The 19,412-nt window shown below is 34.6% G+C and overlaps 1 protein-coding gene across 1 annotated transcript in view; it reads left to right on the top strand.

Annotated features, from left to right (window-relative positions):
• The window catches only part of LOC111064061 (esterase FE4), a 153,995-nt gene that overhangs the window by 17,362 nt on the left and 117,221 nt on the right, over window positions 1–19,412 (top strand). The window contains exon 3 of the mRNA XM_039439473.1: window positions 13,835–14,026. Within this exon, the coding sequence (XP_039295407.1) occupies window positions 13,835–14,026 (192 nt within the window). The remainder of the gene's footprint in view (window positions 1–13,834; window positions 14,027–19,412) is intronic.

Raw genomic sequence — 19,412 nt, 5'->3', positions numbered from 1 at the left:
GAGTGTATGTAATTGAGTGATTGGAAATAAATAAATGTAACAAAAAATAAAATCGTAAATGTAATTCCTTCATTTCTATCACTACTTACAAGCTCAACTAAGTTAAATCTGCACAAGAATCTTATTCTATTAGGATATATACAATAAATATATACCTGGATAGAATTGGTAAGAAGCTCATTGGCAATGAAATTCTTAATTGTATAAATAAATATTTAGATCATAAAAGTCAAGTTAGTCCTAAAATCATTCCTCTTCAGCCATGCAATTTCTCATAAATAACTCTTTTAATAGGTCCAAAGATAGGAATGGATATTTATTTATTCATTTAATCAATGAGAATTACTCAACTTACAGAAAAGTACCACAGGCTTATACGCCCAAAACGGTTCCAATTCTAATTTATACAACAGTCCAAATGTAGCTAGGTTATGTGATATGCAAACAATACCAATCCTGGGCCTAGGACTAATGATGAATAAACAGCTAATGAAACTTTTCTAAACACCATATCTTTGAATGTCCAGGGTATATCAAACAAATAAGAATATATTTCCCTCTTATTATGTTATAAAACTATAGCCTAATGCTAGGATAATTACTGTTGCTGAACACTGGTTAACAAACGATGACTGTAGCTGTCTCACAATACCTGACTATGAACTTGGGTCCTTCTATGGAAGGAAAAATTCCATTCATAGTGGAGAAGCAATTTTTTTAATTAATGGATTGAAATTAGAAGAATTAAGCATAGTAAAGGAACTTTCTATAGAAATGATTTGTGAAGCTGCTGCAATTGAACTTCCAAATGAAAAAATAATTGTTTTGTCATTGTACAGACCCTATAATAATGATGTTAGTTTTTTAACAACTCTCTATCCTGTCTTAATGATATATTATGTGCCATTTATAAATGTAACTATAATTTAATATTATGTGCTGATTTCAATGTCAACTTTAATGTAAATGATAATTTTAATAGAGATCTTTGCAATTTGTTTGAATGTTTTGGTATCCATATTTCTACAAAAATGAAATCACTAGACCAGGCACACTGAATGAAGGCCACTGTATTGATAATGTTGTGACTGATATTCATGATAGCAGACATGTGACCCGAGTTATCAATACACATCTACTGTCAGATCATCATGCCCTACTATTTAAGTCTTTAATAAATGTGAAAAATGACTCTCAAAGTTTTTCTAGTGTAAAAAAAAAGCTAGATAGGTTAGTTAATTAATGATCAGAGCACTTATTTATTTGTTAGGTTAATTAATTAGTATCATACACTGGAGTGTGGTGTATTTGCTTAGCCTAATGATGCGAATGATAAGTTTAAGAAGTTTTTTGATTTGTATATGTCAGCTGTTAATGCTGCTTATCCTCTTAGAGGTTTCAAAGTTAGTAAGCCTAAGCTGGATGATGGATGGTATACTGCTGATTTAATAAAGCTCAAACATAGTTGTGATGAATATTATAGCTTACTGAAATTTTTAAGACTAATCAGTTTAGAGATAAATATAAAAGCTGTAAGAAAGAGTATAGAATTGCTATTAAGAATGCAAAAATAAATTATTTCAACAACAAAATAGAGCACTCAAAAAATAAAACTCAAGCTGCATGGAAGGTAGTTAAAATTCTTACAAATGTCAACAATGAAGCTATTGATTCACATGATGATAACAACGCTGATTCATTTAACAACTTTTTCATTGAAAAAGTTGAGGAAATTAGTGAAAATGTGCCAGTTAGTGAACATCTCAGCTCTCACTACATCAATAAGTGCAATAGGCCCAATGTACCATTTTTTTCCAACCTGTTACTGCAGATTATGTGTACCAGAAAATAAGTAGTCTTAGTAATTCAAGTTTTTTTAGATATATATGGTATTAATTCTAAGGTCTTAAAAATATCTGCCCCTTATATAAGTGAAGTTTTGAGTTACCTTTTTAATTATTGTTTAGTATACAAGGGCATTTTTCCAAGTGTATTGAAAAACGTTAAGGTAATACCTGTAGGCTACATAAAAAAGGTGATAAGAAAAACTTCAGGCCAATATAATCAGGCCTTATTTCAGGCCAATAACAATTGTACCTGTGATATCCAAAGTATTTGAGGCCATAATGCAAGACCAGATCTCAAATAATTTTGAAAACTTTGGTATTTTTACTAAAAAACAATTTGGTTTCAGGCCATGTAGAAATACTAGCAATGCAGTAACAAGTTTAGTAAATTAATAGTGTTTTGATGATTTGGAGAAGGGTCTATCTGTTAGTTTTAGGTCATATGACATGTCTAAAGCTTTCGATACTGTTAAGCATAACATACTTTTTGAAAAATTTTCTTATTATGGCTGCAATTCAAAATCAATCTATTTAAAGGACCGCAACCAGTTTGTTTACAAAGATTGTCAATTCTCTAAGGGCAGAAAGGTTCATTATGGGGTCCCTTAAGGCTCCATACTTGGATCAATACTCCCTAATATATATATTAACAACATAATTTGTAATATAGAAGGCACTGATAAAGCAGGATTTCTCTTTGCTGATGATTTTGGTCTCAAAGTTAGTTGTAAATCCGAAGCAGGTGTACAAAATTGTCTAGTTGATAGCTCTCTACTCCTTAATGATTGTTGTGCTAGTAATTATTATGTTCACCTATAATAGAAATTCAAACAATGAAGTAGGGACTGAACCTTTAAAATTTCTAGGTATTGTTCTTGATCCCAAACTTAATTGGCAACCACATATGCAGAATTAATTAGTGAAAAAATAGCAAAGGTACTGTACTTGCTGAGAAGGTTAAAGTTAACTGTAGATATTAATATATTATTAAATGTGTATTTCTCTCAAATACAAAGTTTACTGTCCTATGGTATACTATTATGGGGCTCTAGTACTCATGTCTCAAAAATATTTATACTCCAAAAGAAAGCAATTAGATTGATTTGTAATGTTGATATGAGGACCCACTGTAAACCTTTTTTCACAAAATTGGGAATATTAACTGTCTATTCTTTGTATGTATTATTTAGTGTTAGTTAAGTAATCTGGATTTTTTTAAATTAAATAGTGACTGTCATGGATATGAAACCAGAAATAGGAATAATATCAGAGTTCAATAGTTCAGGTTCACAACTTCACAAAAAAATCTTCTGTACACATCTGTTAAACTGTACAATTCATTACCACTAGAAATTAAGGCACTGCCTCTTACATTCTTCAAAAGGAAATTGAAAACTGTACTGAAAGCTGAAAGTTTATATAACATCCAAGAATTTCATGTAATTGACTGGACCAAATATTTGTAGGCTAATATTATTTGTATATATTAATTGTATTATGTAATATCTAGTACCTATTTTTGACATTTATCAATGCATTGTTAACAATGTCTATGATAATATAGATTCTTATTCTTATTCTTTCAAGAATGTGAACAAAAAAAGGCTTGCTCATTTTTGAAAGTGGATTTCATATTTATTTTTTGTTTGTATTCTAGTTTCCTACATCTTTGTGAGTAATGAGAGAATTGAACAAATACTTTCTGCATTAATTAAATTTATTACCTATAATAAATTAACTTATTACACATGGATGAGTGGATGAAAACCCCCATAATAATTTGAAATTAAAAATGGTTTTTGAATTTCAGTATTTTTTTATTTCTACAATTTATTCTGTTTATTATTTCATTTATTTTATAATAATTCCTGTTATATTCAATATAAACAATTTTCATAGATAGAGAATAGCTACAGTATCTTATATTCACTTTCTAGAAAATCACATGAAAATACATGTGAAACAATTGTGGAAAATGCACATTGTAGTGGGTTCTAGCACATACAATATTATTAGATTACAAACTCTACCTCTTCTTTGGTTCTAACCTTCTTATTGTGAACAACTTTTTTTGAAAATTGCAGCTTTGAATGCTTTATTGAAAAACGATGATACGTATCAAAAAAGTATTTCAGCTGTTGTTTTTTCCAAAGACTAAATTAAAATAATGTGTCATTTAGTGTGATGATCTCTTTCTTCGAGAAAGATTAGTTTAATTGAAATAGATGGAAACAATTAATCAAACTTAAAAAGCTATGAATTATACATTGAAACAAATCCTGAAACAAGAAATCTAGCTTATTGGAAGAATAGCTTCCAAAATTACTAATGAAGCTAACAATAAAAATCAATGAAAAAAATTCCAATGTCACTTTAAAAATCATAAATTGAATCTATGAAGTGCATCAACAAATCAATTGCACTCAGCCTATCAGCTTGGAAAATTATGTATTATCAATAAATTCAATCGAAAGAAAATACTGCAATCATGCCTATTGGAAGAATCCTTACAGACATCGCAAGGAACGGAGAACCAAAAATTTAAATTCTATCAGCCAGTTGTATAAAAGAAAATCAAACCATGAGATGACGTCTTTAATGGAGCCACTGCAGCCACTTCCCTGTTCAGCTCTGTATGATGACGTCATCTTATGTTAATTAAATTACATTTTCTTTTGTGCAACTTGCCGTTTGTGTTGGAACTTGGAATTATGACATCCCTATTGTCTGTACAGGTAGATCGGAATTTTCTCTTTTATTATATTCGGAACCTACAAGTTATGTATGGTAGCCATTGAGCTTATTAATTTTTTTGTCCAAAAAGATGTGGGGTCCCAAATTTGAGAATAATTTTCAATATCATTTATCTTATCAATTCGAGTGATAGCTCATTTTACTCTAGAACATGGTATGCCATAGTGGAGTAGGTCAATTTCCACACAGAAAAAACTAAACAAGTAGAATAGAGGACACATTATAAAATTTTTTTGTAACTAACTAGGTTTTGTATGTAATTTATTGTAATTTATCTAATATGTTGTGTAATTGATCTTGTAGTTTTTTTTGGGAAATAAACATTCATTAAATTATTTGTTCATTTTACTCAGCTCTTCAAGGTGGGTTCAATGCATATCGGTTACCTGATTGAACCTTACCTAACCCTAACGCATGCCTTCGCCACGACCAACCTCACCAGACATGTGTATTTTAATGAAATGATTATAAACTCAACTTTTTGGAATGGGATTGCTCCAAAAATACTTCAACAGTGTAATAAATAAGTCAACAGTGCAATTCATTAAAATATACATAGCCTATCTGGTGAGGTTAGAGGTACTAGTGAGGTTTTGTCAGGCAACCGAATATGCATTGAAACCGCCTTGAAGAGCTGAGTAAAATGAGCTATCACTCAATATGAAAGGACAAATATTAAGAATTCTCTAATTTGGAGAAAAAGAAGAACAAGATGACAAAGAAGGAGAAGCAGAAGAAAAAGAAAAGTTGGGAAAAAAGTAGGTGTTATCCAATGTACCTACAAGGTACTGGTATACAAAATACAAGGTATACAGAATACAAGGTACTGGCCACGAAAAGATGCGCGTTGACAAATCCAAACCAGCTGGTCGGTGTGACGTCATTGGTGCTCTAAAAGTATATTCTTCCTATCTTTTCAATGTTAAATTGAGCAACTTTGTAAGTCTTTTTCTCAAAAAGTACATAACTTTCCAGTACCATCGACATCCCCTACGATTAATACAAGAATTTATCTTCAATTTTTTTAGAAATTCAATACTTTTGGACGGCTGGATCTTTCAGAATGATCGATTTTGTAAGAGCCTGCTCATCGAATAACTGTTGCTCTCTTATTGAAAATTAACATGCTTTCCCTGGCTCTTTTGTAATTCAATTACTCAATGCTGATCAATTTGATAAAGCGATCATTGAATAAGGAATTAAAAACGTGGAAACATTAATTAGAGTATAATATTATTTCTCTCAACATCCTTCATATCTTGTCTGTATATTACATAGAATCAGTAGAACATCTTGCCGGTTCAACATCTTTAATCCTTTAGGAGTGCACTCTTAATTCAGGAAAAAAATGATATACACATATACACATACTTTAACCAGGTGATAGTTGTGTGTTACGGTCACATACAATATTTATCTTTTTTCTTGAGCAGCTTTGTAAGTCTTTTTCTAAAAAGTATATAACTTTCAAGTCCCATCGACATCTCCTACGATTTATACAATATTTATCTTCAATTTTTTTTAGAAATTCATCACCTTTGAACTCCTAGATCTTCCAGAATTCTCGATAATGTAAGGGCATACCGGTTTGGAGATAGAGAACTCTCATTTGTTACTACGAGAAGGGATACTCGTAGAATGAATGAATAGATTTTATTTGTCAACATTTGAAAAGATGAATGGCTTCAAAGGTTTTCTACTGGAGGTTTTCTATTCAAAGTTTTAATACCCCAACAATTATAAAGTTGAAAAAAGGTACTGAATGTAGCCTATTTCTCCTAGTAATACTTTGAGTGATAATATAGACTTATACTTCTTCAATCACTGTTTTTATCAGCATAATAATTAGGCTTGGCTTGAATACTTTATAGTTATTTCGAGCTTTCTCGTTATTTATTACGTTGTACACATTCGAGCTGTTTCCTTTGTTCATTGTGATATTCTTCTGCAAACTCAACCAATATCTATCCTTTCAAAATTGATTCTAATACCAATCTCAATGCAGAAGACATATAAAGGAAAAGCTAATATTAATTAGATAAAAGTAAAATCAAGAGCGGTTGCAGAGAATAACGTTGTTAGTGCAGGGTATTCCATCAGTGATTTGAAAGGAGAATGTGGATGATCAACGGATGAAGATGATAAGCGCACCACTTTCCTCCCTTATGATATTATATTATGATATTTGATGATTTCGTTTGTTATTACCAATCAATTGGATTGATCAACAATTAAATTCCAATTTAATTTTCGATAAAGAACTTTATTGGTTTCAAAATTATTTACACTCAGTGACCAAGGCACAATCTAGTAACATAATTTTTATCACATATACATCACTCACACTCTATGTGGTAGAAAGCCCCAATATATGGAACAAAAGGAAGTATGGGGTGATAGTATAACACTCACATTCATAAATGCATTATAAACTGAATAATTTGCTATTTGAAAAAATATCTTAAAATATGCCCAACTATATTATCTTTCCGGTATAGGAAAATAATGTGGAGATTGAAAATAATTGGAATTTACCACGCACATTATCCTGTTTTAAGTTTATGAGAGTTCAATTTCTAGAATTGAAATGCCCTCCGAGTTGATTAAAGAGATTGTCATCCTTTCTATTCTTTCAAACAGGAATTCAACCGATCACTTGCCTTATAGAATTATCAAGTTTATTAGAAGGAATATATTGTAGGATACTTATAGTATGAATTCATATTCATACGCATACTTTTCAATGTATGATTCATTTTCATTAAATTCATTATTATTGAATCATGAAGAGTTGATTTTCCCTTTCACAAATAAATAAAGAATGAGAGTTCTACAATAAGTACCAATTGAGAATTCCTCTTACAAATAATTAAATTAGAAATATGTGTTTCAGAATACGAGATCAAGTATTCAATACAATTATTGAGAATTCCTCACGCGCAATCCATGCTTTAATATAATATTCGCCCTTATATTTTTTGTTATAGTTTTCAATTAGAAAGATTCAACCAGAAAACTATTTCCTCATCAAGTATGTGAAAGCCATAATTTTCCTGAAAAAAGAGTTCCTCCTAAGGGATTAGGCAAGAAGTTCTATTGATTCTACATATGATATACAGTACACAGACAAGATAAAGGATTGTGAAAGAAATAATAGTACAATCAATGTTTCATGTTTTTAATACCTTATTCAATGATCGATTTATCGAATTCATTAGCATTGAGTAATTGAATTACAAAAGAGCCAGGAAAAGCATGTTAATTTTCAATAAGAGAGCAACAGGTATTCGATGTAGGCTCTTACAAAATCAATCATTCTGAAAGATCCAGTCGTCCAAAAGTATTGAATTTCTAAAAAAAATTAAAGATAAATATTGTATGAGTCGTAGGAGATGTCGATGGGACTTGAAAGTTATTTACTTTTTGAGAAAAAGACTTACAAAGCTGCTAAATTTAACATTGGAAATATAGGAAGAATAGATATTTAGAGTACCAATGATGTCACACTGATCATCCGACTCTGATCATTAAAAGATCGAGATGCACGTGGCCAGTACCTTGTATTCCAAGTAACTTGGTGTTATCTACAGCTTCCACTTTTATAGAGAGATAAAATGAATGCATATCGTTTGAACTTGCCGGTTCAAGTTCAACTACCCAATAGCGTTGTTACGCGGGAAAAGTTATCCAATTCAGTTCCTTGGCGGGCGACAGCTGAACGAAGCGCGACTTTTGAAAATTTCTGCCTAGCGTCACAACTCTCATAATAATTATGTTTTTTCGGCTTAGGAAGGTGAAGGAGTCATGGGAAAATTCTACAAAAAGTCGTGAACGTTTTTTTCATATATTTGAGATTCTTCTAAATTTTTAAATCAATCTGTCCAAATTAACAAAGTTATAAGCATTTTCAAATGTGATGCTGGTTAAGAATAAAAATAGAGTAATATCCGTATTCCCTACCAGACATTCAGCTGAACTTTGAGTTCTCATTTTATTCTATGGAAAAATGAATGCATTTTTAGCATTTCTGAGCTTGGAATCATATTTTTCAAATGTTTCTTCATATCTTTATCCAATCAGGTACAATTTATATAATATACAGTGATGCAGTAATTAAGATTTCTATTACATAAATACATACATTACATATATAAATTAATAAATATATACATTATATAAATTACATACTTGAGTATATTCTTACCATTGAACAGACCAACACGAATTGTAGAGATTTAAACAAAAGACCCACCTTGTGTTAAGGAATGAACCTACACTTCTATGGATGAATACTTCGTATACAAATCAATTAATATCAGATAATTTGATAATATTCTAGAGATTGGAGTTAGACTCACTAATATTCTATAAGGAATAATTGTCATACTTGGAAGATGTTGGAGTACATTGCTCATTATAATGTAAATGTAGTAACAGTTTGTTTTAATGATTCCAGTAGTCCTTCATTATTGTACTTTCTTGTGTATGTCACTGCAATAAACTGAATTTATTGATACACGAAATAATTCTAAAATCAATATAACAATAGGCAGTGTTCGGTAAAGATGGTATTGTGATTAAAATTCATTCAAAGACCTGGCATGCTGCCCAAAAGTCTTCATTCAGTTTTAACAATCGAAACCTTGATATTATTCCAGCAAATAAGTTTGAATTTCACGGCCATTCCCCAATTTTATTCAGATGTTCATACCTTAAGATTAGTGTGGTTAATTTCTGATGAGAAAGTCAAAAACATTTTTTTTAATTTCCAATAATTGATAGATACCCAAAAGTCAAATTCTTTTATATTAACAGCCCATTTTTTATATTCTCAAGAGAAGGGATGTTTAAAACCTTTATGGTCGCTCACACCATTAGCATCCACCGACCTTGCCACCCACTGAAGCTTGCAGCTCCTGAACACATGCCTTGTATCCCCAAAAATTCCCTAATGTAATGCTTTTTGTCTGTCATCTTGAACTTGAAAAATTTCATTTCGTGAAAACTGTACTTGTTCTATAGTTGTTATTGTCTCTCTAAGGGCCATTTGCACAGTGACAGTTTAAACGAAAATTCCATCTTAAACTGGATTAAATCCATATCAAGTCTCGTTTGTTATAATGTGTTACATTTTGAGTTTAAGCCACCAGCTGATTAAATTCAGTTTAAGCTTTGACTGTGCAAATGGCTCTTAATTCGGTAATTCCCTTTCAACTGATACAGCTCATTGGGGTTTTCAGGGTAATCTCCTAGATTTCTACATTTATTGAGCATGCTTGACTTATTATGCAACCTCAAATAAATAAATAAATCAACTTTATTAATCAACTTTAAATGCATAAAAAAACGGTGCTTGTACAATTTTTTTCCTTTACATATTCTGACAACATGAAAATCTTAGTTTATTGACAATGCTCTACAAAATGTTTTGAGTTATGTGCAATACAAGTTCACGGAGCCGGTCGCTGGTTGATTCAAACAAATCTCGAATCATTATTACAAAGACGAAGTATGGCAACGTTTGATGGACCTTCATGAGGAGTGAAATTTATTTACTATATGAGAATTGGCAACACAGCTCAGCGGACCAAACATAGGAGCACATTTCACGCAGCAATTATAATATTGAAGGACCTTCTTGAGGAATAAAATTTGCATGCAACTCTAATGTTGGCGCCAAATCACTCAAGACCCAACATAGGAGTAGATTTTATATAGCAGAATTATATAAGCACTTTGGAGGTTAGAAAGGACCATCATGAGGTGAATAACTTTACAAGGATCTAGATTAATTATGGATGAATATATCATAAATTGAGTGGAATATAACCATTCAGCAAGTCAAGTTCTTCAGGTATAACATAATAGTTCCAATTCCGGCACACCAAAAATTTCCACCAAATTTCTCCCACTGTATTGCTCAAGTTCATCTTGGTTCAGTTCGGTTTCGCGTAATCTGGCTTTCAGATGTTGGTTTTCGAGAGTCAAGTCCGATATTGTAAGTTTGTAAGTAATGCATATAGTAATAATATATATAGAACAATATATATATATTAGAATAAAATAATATATTGTAGAACATATTGAATAAATTGATACTGTCAACGAAAAATAACTATTATTCAAATGCAATAAATAAAAGAAGTCAAAATCCCAGAAACCTCTGGAAATGCATCAATGAAATCATAGACAAAAAAATATCTCAAATGAAAAAATTAATATAGAAGCATTCACACTGAATAGCTTCTTTGCTAGTGTAGGTTCTAGACAGGCGGAAGCCATACCAAAAAGTGGAAATCCAACGAATTTGGAATTTTATAATAATTATTCTACCCTTCAAAACTCTTGTTTCTTAACTCCAGTTGGCCCTTCTGATGTAGAAGAAACAATTCATGAATTGAAAAATAATGCTAGCCCTGGGATTGATAACATATCCCACTTATTGCTTCACCCATAGCAGTCATTACAAATAGAATTTTTGTTACAGGTATATTCCCTGATCATTTTGAAATTGCTAAACTAAAACCATTATTTAAAAAAGGTGGTGACAAAACTAGAGCAAATAACTACAGGCCAATTAGCCTTCTCAGCAATTTAGCTAAAATTGTTGAAAAACTAATTAAAGTAAGACTAATAAATTTTTTATACAAGCACGATATAATAGAGAAATGTCAATTTGGTTTTCAAAGTAATAAAAGCACAGAGGTTGCATTATGTTGTTTCATAAATGAGATAAGTGACAATTCAAATAACAAAAATAAAACCATGTCAATATTTCTAGAGCTATCTAAAGCATTCGACACGATACCACACGATACACTCTTCATAAAATTACACAAAATAGGAATTAGGGGAATTACTCTAGATTGATTCAGAAGCTATTTACAAGATAGATCCCAAATTTTAACCTTGAATTCACAAAAAAACACACTAAATCTAACATCGTATGGCTTAATTACCACAAGGAACGGTCCTATCGCCTGTTTTATTCTTAATAAAACCTATGTCCTATTAAAATTGAAATTAAAAAATGGCAAGATTTTGTCATTTGCCGATGATACGGCTATAATCTTATCCAGTGCTGACTGGTTAAGCTTGTTTAGTGATGCCGAAAGTGATATAATGATAATAAAGCAATGGCTTGACTTGAACACCATGAGTTTAAATGTGAATAAAACAAAATTTATAACGTTTTCACCAACTTCCCCTGGACAATCGGACAATCAATTTAAATCAAAACTGCACTCCAATTGCTCTGACCGCTCAAAATGTAAATGTAAATTACAATATGGGATAGTCATATGGGGTGCAGCATTTGATGTACACCTGAACAACCTCTTTATTGTCCAAAAAAATATTATTAAAACCATTTTGAATAAACCGAGTTTAAACCCCACTCATTCAATTTTCCAGAAATTTGATGTATTTACAGTTAGTCTAAAAGAAATATTATTAAAACCATTTTGAATAAGCCGAGTTTAAACCCCACTCATTCAATTTTCCAGAAATTTGATGTATTTACAGTTAGACAACTGTACGTTAAAACTTTACTTAAATATTTATTAAAAAAAGCAAATTTCCTAAATTAAATAAAATGTCTACAACTTCAGACTAAATATAATAGAAGAATTCCAAATATATCCTACACAGTTAACTTTCATTGGAAGACAATTGATTTACACAAGCAGCAAATTAATAAATGCAATACCTTTTGATTTAAATGATAAAATATCAAAGAAGAGTATACCGGAGTGGATTAAAAGTGAATATTTCTTCACTTTTCAATATTTCTGGCATTGTGATTTTTTTTCTGTTTCAGTTTTCAGTTTGATATTTCTCTGAATTCTGACCTTTTATAAGTTATCAATATAGGTGTGAATTATTCTACTTTGGACCACATTTTTAGAGTATATTGATTCTAAGTATATTCTGTGTCTCTACTTTTGTTATGAGGCTTTTCGTTTCAATTTCTAGTTATTTTAAGGATTTTTTTAAGCAACTTTCACCAGCGGGCAAAGCTTTTTCTTTTTGCTGGTGATGCCTAGAAATTTTAATTGTTTTTTTCTGCTCTCATGTATATGCATGTATGTATTTATATTGTATTATGAACATTTTATTTTTATTTTTGCTCGTTTATGTATGTTTATGAGTAAATAATTATTGTTTGTTTTCTTTTGGGCAAAAAATGAATGTACAATTTATGGTCTATGAATACATAAAGGGCTATCACATCCCAACACTCACAGCTACCATCTATGCCACCTTTGTCACTCCACTATGTTCTGCATCATTTGATCACTTGCATTATTATTTTTAGCACTCATCCATATCCATGTCAAATCTCGTTGTCCAACGGTGATCTCAGCCACTGAGATACTGCGCCACCTAATTGACCTCCATTGGGGAATCAATCACCCTCCAACCACCACCTCCAATGCTACCCACATTGGGAAATCATACCGACTAGGGGTTGAAATCATAGACGTGAGTGTAATGAATCCGCAGCCGGAGCAGCATAGTGGCACACCAAGCCAGACACAGCTATACCAGGAAGAGCAATACCAGCAATGTGAAGTGGAACTTTAACATTCGGTCAGAGCTTGTGGCATTCTGCTGATTGACCCAACAAGTCACTGCTCTCCATGGAAAAGCACCAGGAGGGCCCCCTAGGCCTTGAAACTAGCGGCATAGAGTCCTGGGTGAACTCCATACATTAGCAACACCACAGATACCAGTTGAGACCTGCAGAGGTCGACTACGACACAGCTATACCAGGAAGAGCAATACCAGCAATGTGAAGTGGAACTTTAACATTCGGTCAGAGCTTGTGGCATTCTGCTGATTGACCCAACAAGTCACTGCTCTCCATGGAAAAGCACCAGGAGGGCCCCCTAGGCCTTGAAACTAGCGGCATAGAGTCCTGGGTGAACTCCATACATTAGCAACACCACAGATACCAGTTGAGACCTGTAGAGGTCGACTACGACCATGCTGTCCGAAGCTAGTCACCACTCACTATGGAAAAGCACCAGGAAGGCCATAAAGGCCTTGACAGAGCAGAGTGACACCATGTACTGAATGATTTATATTTTATTTCAATAATAGTAGTAAAGTAGTATCCCTATTAACAGGAAGTGAATACATGCAAATAATACCATGATGTATCTATGGAATCTATAGTATAGATGCATCCTCAACATAGAATTTGAAATTTGTGTGTTTCTCTTTTGCAGGCTTCCCGAATTTTGGCCAATTCGGGTACAAGGTGGTTCCGAATGTAGGACTGTGGGACCAGGTGGCAGCATTGAAGTGGATACAACGCAACATTGCTGCGTTTGGAGGAGATGTTGATAGAGTCACACTTGCCGGAGTGGCTGCTGGAGGTGCTAGTGTCAACTATCATATCATCTCTGAGGCATCAAAAGGTAAGCTACCATATCAACTTGAGGACTACTGTATCAAATTGGAAGCTACTGTATAAAATTGTGGGCTACTGTAACAAGTAGTGGGTGCAACCCAACATCAATGTGCTGCATCAATGTTGTCAGTCACACTTCCCAGTGTGGATAGACGTCTGGGTGTCATCCCGTCACCTGGTCAACCCATCTGGATGTCAACTCTGAAACCGGTTCTTGAGGTGACCAGCTGACGCCAACAATTTGTCAACTCTCTAAGGAGGGGTGACAAGTAGAAGGGATGCAAGCAATCAAGGAGACATTTGGTTGTGCTCAGGATGTCATCTGCAATTCCAGTAGGTGATATGACCAGATATTCCATGGGATGACCAGATTCCGTGAGCGAGCGATTAGTCACTGTCATATTGTATGGAAAAATTATCTATTGCTTTTTTGACCGAGCAAAGTGAGTAATCTAAGATTCAAGTCGACGGTTTTGCATTTCTCTTTATGTTTATATGCTTTTTTGTTTCCATGTTTATATGTTTATATGTTTATATGTTCATATATTCATATGTTCATATGTTCATTATTTTCATATGTTCATATGTTCATATGTTCATATGTTCATATGTTCATATGTTCATATGTTCATATGTTCATATGTTCATATGTTCATATGTTCATATGTTCATATGTTCATATGTTCATATGTTCATATGTTTAAATTCATGTTCAGCATTTACAGTGAAACTTGGCAATAGATTTTCATGAAATTTGACAGGTATCTAAGATTCTTTGAATTTTTCCTTTTTGAATTTTGCATCGACCTGTATGTATATAAGGTTATTTGAAATTTTACATTTCAAGGATAATAAAAAAGGAAAAGGAGTCTTCTTCTTACGCCAATATTACCATAGAAATCAGACTATAGAATTATTATTCATCATAACCAGCTGTCATGTAGATTAATAATTGCATGCGTCATTGCATGCAATTAATATCTCAATGTAACTTGGTAAAAGTTCAGGTGTTGTGTGGACTTATAATTGCATGCCTCATTGCATGCAATTTTTATGCACTATCAAATGCACTATTGATTCCATGCAATAGCCCATGCAATTAATAACTAAAATAACATAGAACTGTCTCTCGACCTTTCTCTGCTTCCAACTCGGGCTGACCTGTTGCCAGTATGTCTTGTAAAAGATTAGTTAATGATGTTAGCATATCTGATACACCAACCCTAACAGTCATTAGCCGTTTTCACATCGATATCTCGCCAACACGACATACAGACAGGATTTACTCTGACGGACAGTATAAGAGAAGGTTGTGGTTTATATCTGCGTGAGGTCTACTGTTCACAGACTGCTAGTTATCTTTATGAGGCTTCAATAAGATGAATAATATTTCAAACTATTCTAAATTCTATTCTATTCTATTCTATTCGATTAATGAATAATAAAATACAACTCAAAAATTTTATGGTAATGTATCTTGTAGGATAGACTGCCAGGTTGCCAGGAAACGTCACTCAGTACGGTAATTGTATCTTGTGGGATATACTGCCAGGCTACCAGGAAACAAGGTTCAAATTACAATGATTTGTTATTGTATTTTTAGTCCATGGCAACTTCTTGGTAATTTTTCAGATAAGTTTCAATGGTACCGTGGGGGGGATGAGAGGGGTATATCACCCCTACCAAAATACAGTATCGAGATTGACCAACTCATCCCTGACAAATAAAAACTATTTTATTGGCCAACACAAATAATATTTGCTGAAGAATATTTTAGAGCTCGAATTGTAGAAAAATAGCTCTATATTCAAGAGCATAAAAAGTGACTCAATTGCTTGACCAAAACAGTTATCGTGCAACATGTAGTGGAGCAATAGTCGAGTTTTATGCTCAAATGACATACCGTACAATACTTTTTCTACAACTGCAGTATAATTTTCCTCCAATACAGTTGTATGATTGACTCACCTTGAAGCTGAAACTCTGATTTATCACCGCCATCTTGGATGGCTGTATTGATAAATTGAATCAGTGATCAATCAGCTGATTACAGACGTAATAATAATTATAGATTGAAGACATCAATTTTAATAAATGCTGAGAATACTTAATAGAACATTCAACTACCAAGATCAATCTTTATGATTTTGTAACCTACTGCTGGCCTTCATTAAAATAAGTAATGGCTATGAAGGAACACCTCCACCAAATATTTAATGGCGAGGAGAAACCTCGACCAAATATGTAATTGTGAAGAGAAATAAAACTACTCGGGTGTTGGGTGGTTGCAGATGATAACGAAAATGGAAAGAAAAGAATAACTGACATTTCAATATTGTATGTTTATGTTTATGTTTTTGGAAGGAATAGATTCAAAGATCCAAAGGTTCAATGAACCTCACACTTCAACTGAAGCTTATTGTGTGTCCCAAAGTATGTTAGTTAGGCAAACCAACTCCCATGTCCTTTACATGATCCAGGAGTTTTTTCCCTATACCAACATCCCATTCCTCACCTGGCTGCTTACAGCCAAACAGAGCCCTTTTTCTAGCTCCAAGTCTTTTGCAATCCAGCATGATATGCTTGGTAGTCTCTTCAGACTGATTATAAAGCTTACACATCTGGCTTCCATTCCTGAGTCTAATCGTGTGGAGATGTTTCCTGAAGTGGTCATGTCCAGTTATAAGGGAAATCACCTGCTTGACCTGAACTCTACCCAGACTCACCAGCCAGCTGGTGAAGCAAGGGCTTGCATCTGCCAGCAGCCTTTTGCCAAGTGCTTGACCAGGGTGACCCTGCCATTGCTGGTGATGTAAGTCCCTGGACCATTTACTTATTGTGTGGAGGGCAGTTGTTTTACTTATGCCACAGCAAGGCTCTGGGCCAAAGAAAGGCATACTGCAACCTCATTTAGCAAGCTCATCTGCATGCTTGTTGCCTCTTATGCCTACATGGTCAGGTACCCAACGAAGATGCACAGAGTTTCGTGTTACAAGCCTGCTGAGTGTTTTGTAGCACTCCCACATCAATTTGGACATGATTTCATTGGAGAGCCTTGTCAAGAGCCTTGAGGGCTGCCTGATAATCTGACAGGATTACTATATGCTTGTTGCAATAGTGTCTGGCAATGCCTATGTTGCACAAGCGATGATGCCCCAAATCTCTGCCAGAAAGATGGTGCAGTGTTGTCCCAGACTTGCATAAACTTGTGTTCTAGGTGAATCACTGTAGAACATGCAGCCAGATTTCCCTTCAATGAGAGAACCATCTGTGTACCAGGGAAGGCTGCCCCTTTTGGAATAGGGCCCTTCCTCAGACTTCCTCTCCTCTCTAGAGGAGAATTAATTAAAGAAAGGTTTAATGGAAACTCCACACTCATGACATCTGATGTCATTTCAAGCACAGGGCTGTGAGCAACAGTTTTGGTGATTGTGCAGTGGCCTGTTCCAGACATGCCTTTTCTCCATTGGTCTGCAACTTTTAGTCGATAGGCTAATTTTTGTGCTTCTGCCATTATAAAAATGTTCAATGGCAGTAAGCCAAGAGCAACTTCAAGAGTTGCTGATGGGCTGCTCCAGAAAGCTCCAGTGACTAGAAATGTGCCCATCCTTTGTAGACTTGTGAGTTTGGCTGTGGCTGTAGCCTGGTTCACCTTTGTCTACCAGACTAGTGATCCATATGTTACCTGAGGCCTTATTACTGCCTTGTACTGCCACAGAGCTATGTGAGGCTTTATCCCCACATGGAGCCTGAAAATTTCCTGGACATCATAAGCGCTCATCTTCCTTTATGCAGTGTATTGTTTAGATAGTTGTTCCAAGTCAGCTTCGAGTCAATGGTCAGCCCTAGATATTTGACTGTACTTAATACTTCAAGCCGTGTAAATCCAAGTTTCTTTCTGGAGAGAGACTCCAGGTTCTTCTTCCTTGTAAATGGAATGACTACAGTCTTCGAGGGGTTTATGCTTAGTCCCTCACCAAGACACCAGTCATTAACAATTTTGAGGTTGACATTCATGACATCAGCAACAATGCGGGTGAACATTCCCTGTACCATGAGGACTATGTCATCAGCATAGCCCTGGACAGAGACACCTCTACTGGTAAGTTCATGATGGAGACCATTAACCACAGGAGAGGTGAGAGCACACCTCCCTGTGGACAACCCCTTGCAGGTGCGATCACCATCGACTCACTTTGAAGATTGGCCCTGATCTGCCTGGAGCAGAGCATGGCCTCGATGAACCTACACATAGCAGGCTCAAGACTATGTCCCCTCGCCGCTCAGACCAGGCCTTGTACGTGACATTGTCAAATGCACCCTCAATGTCCATGAAGGCACATAGAGCAATCTCCCTGGCAGCAAGGCTGTCCTTCACCCTGCTCACAAGCTGATGCAGGGATGTTTTGCAGGACTTGCCAGGCTGATAAGCATGCCAACTCCTGTGGGGAGAAGTATCTGGAAGAACTCCCTTTTTAAGATATCTTTCCACCAGTCTCTCCAGCATATTTGAGAGAAACGATGTGAGACTGATGGGATGAATGATTTTGCAGTTGAGTAGTCTGCTCTTTCTCTCTTTGGAATGAAGACCACTCTACTAAGGCACCAGGTTTGAGGGATGTACCCATAGGCCAGACTTGCTATAAAGAGTTCATACAAGAGAACTAATAGAGTTTCTGGTCCTTGCTGCAGCATAGCTGGTATTATGCCATCCCCCCCCAAGAGATTTGAAGGGGCCCAACTTGGATATGACTCATTCAGCTTTGAAGAGTGTGACGATTTGCCTGGCTAAAGTCCAGCTTCCATGATCAGCTCTTGGCCATGAGCTTATTTCGCTGTTACTAGGCATGTCTGAGCAGTCACTCTCGAAGGTAAAATCTGGAAAGTGAGTCTCAAGAAGAAGATTGAGACTTCAATCAAATCCAGTGGTATATTTTCATCCTGGTGACCCAAGAGTTCTCAAGAGGCCAATTGGGCTTGAAGCCAAATATGCTGCAGTCTGACTGCTGCACTGAGACTGTTTACCCCCTGTGTAAATTGTCTCCAAGAGTTTTCTTCAGCTTTCTTGATTGCAAGGCTATATTCTGTGAGTGCCCTGTGGTATGGCTTCTAAATATGGCTCCATTTGCAATGGCTATGAAGCTTCCAGACAGTGGCCCTTCTGTGGTCAAGGTCAGCAGTCCACCACTTTGTATTGGTGTGACTCTTTCGCCACCTTTATGGGCAACTGTCCCGAAAGCAGCTCATGATTGCATTCTGATGATCAGAAGCAATCTGATCAATGTCTGCAAACCGGGTAACCCTCATTCCCAATGACTTAAGTTGAGACAGAAGGTCCCTTTTCTCACAAGTATGCAGGTTCTGTATACTTCTGAGAGGTACAGTATATCAAC

The sequence above is a fragment of the Nilaparvata lugens genome, chromosome 12, assembly GCF_014356525.2.
Source record: "Nilaparvata lugens isolate BPH chromosome 12, ASM1435652v1, whole genome shotgun sequence".
NCBI classification, from domain to species: domain Eukaryota; kingdom Metazoa; phylum Arthropoda; class Insecta; order Hemiptera; family Delphacidae; genus Nilaparvata; species Nilaparvata lugens.
The sequence above is the reverse complement of the archived record's forward strand: the minus strand, read 5'-3'. Positions and strand labels throughout refer to the sequence as shown.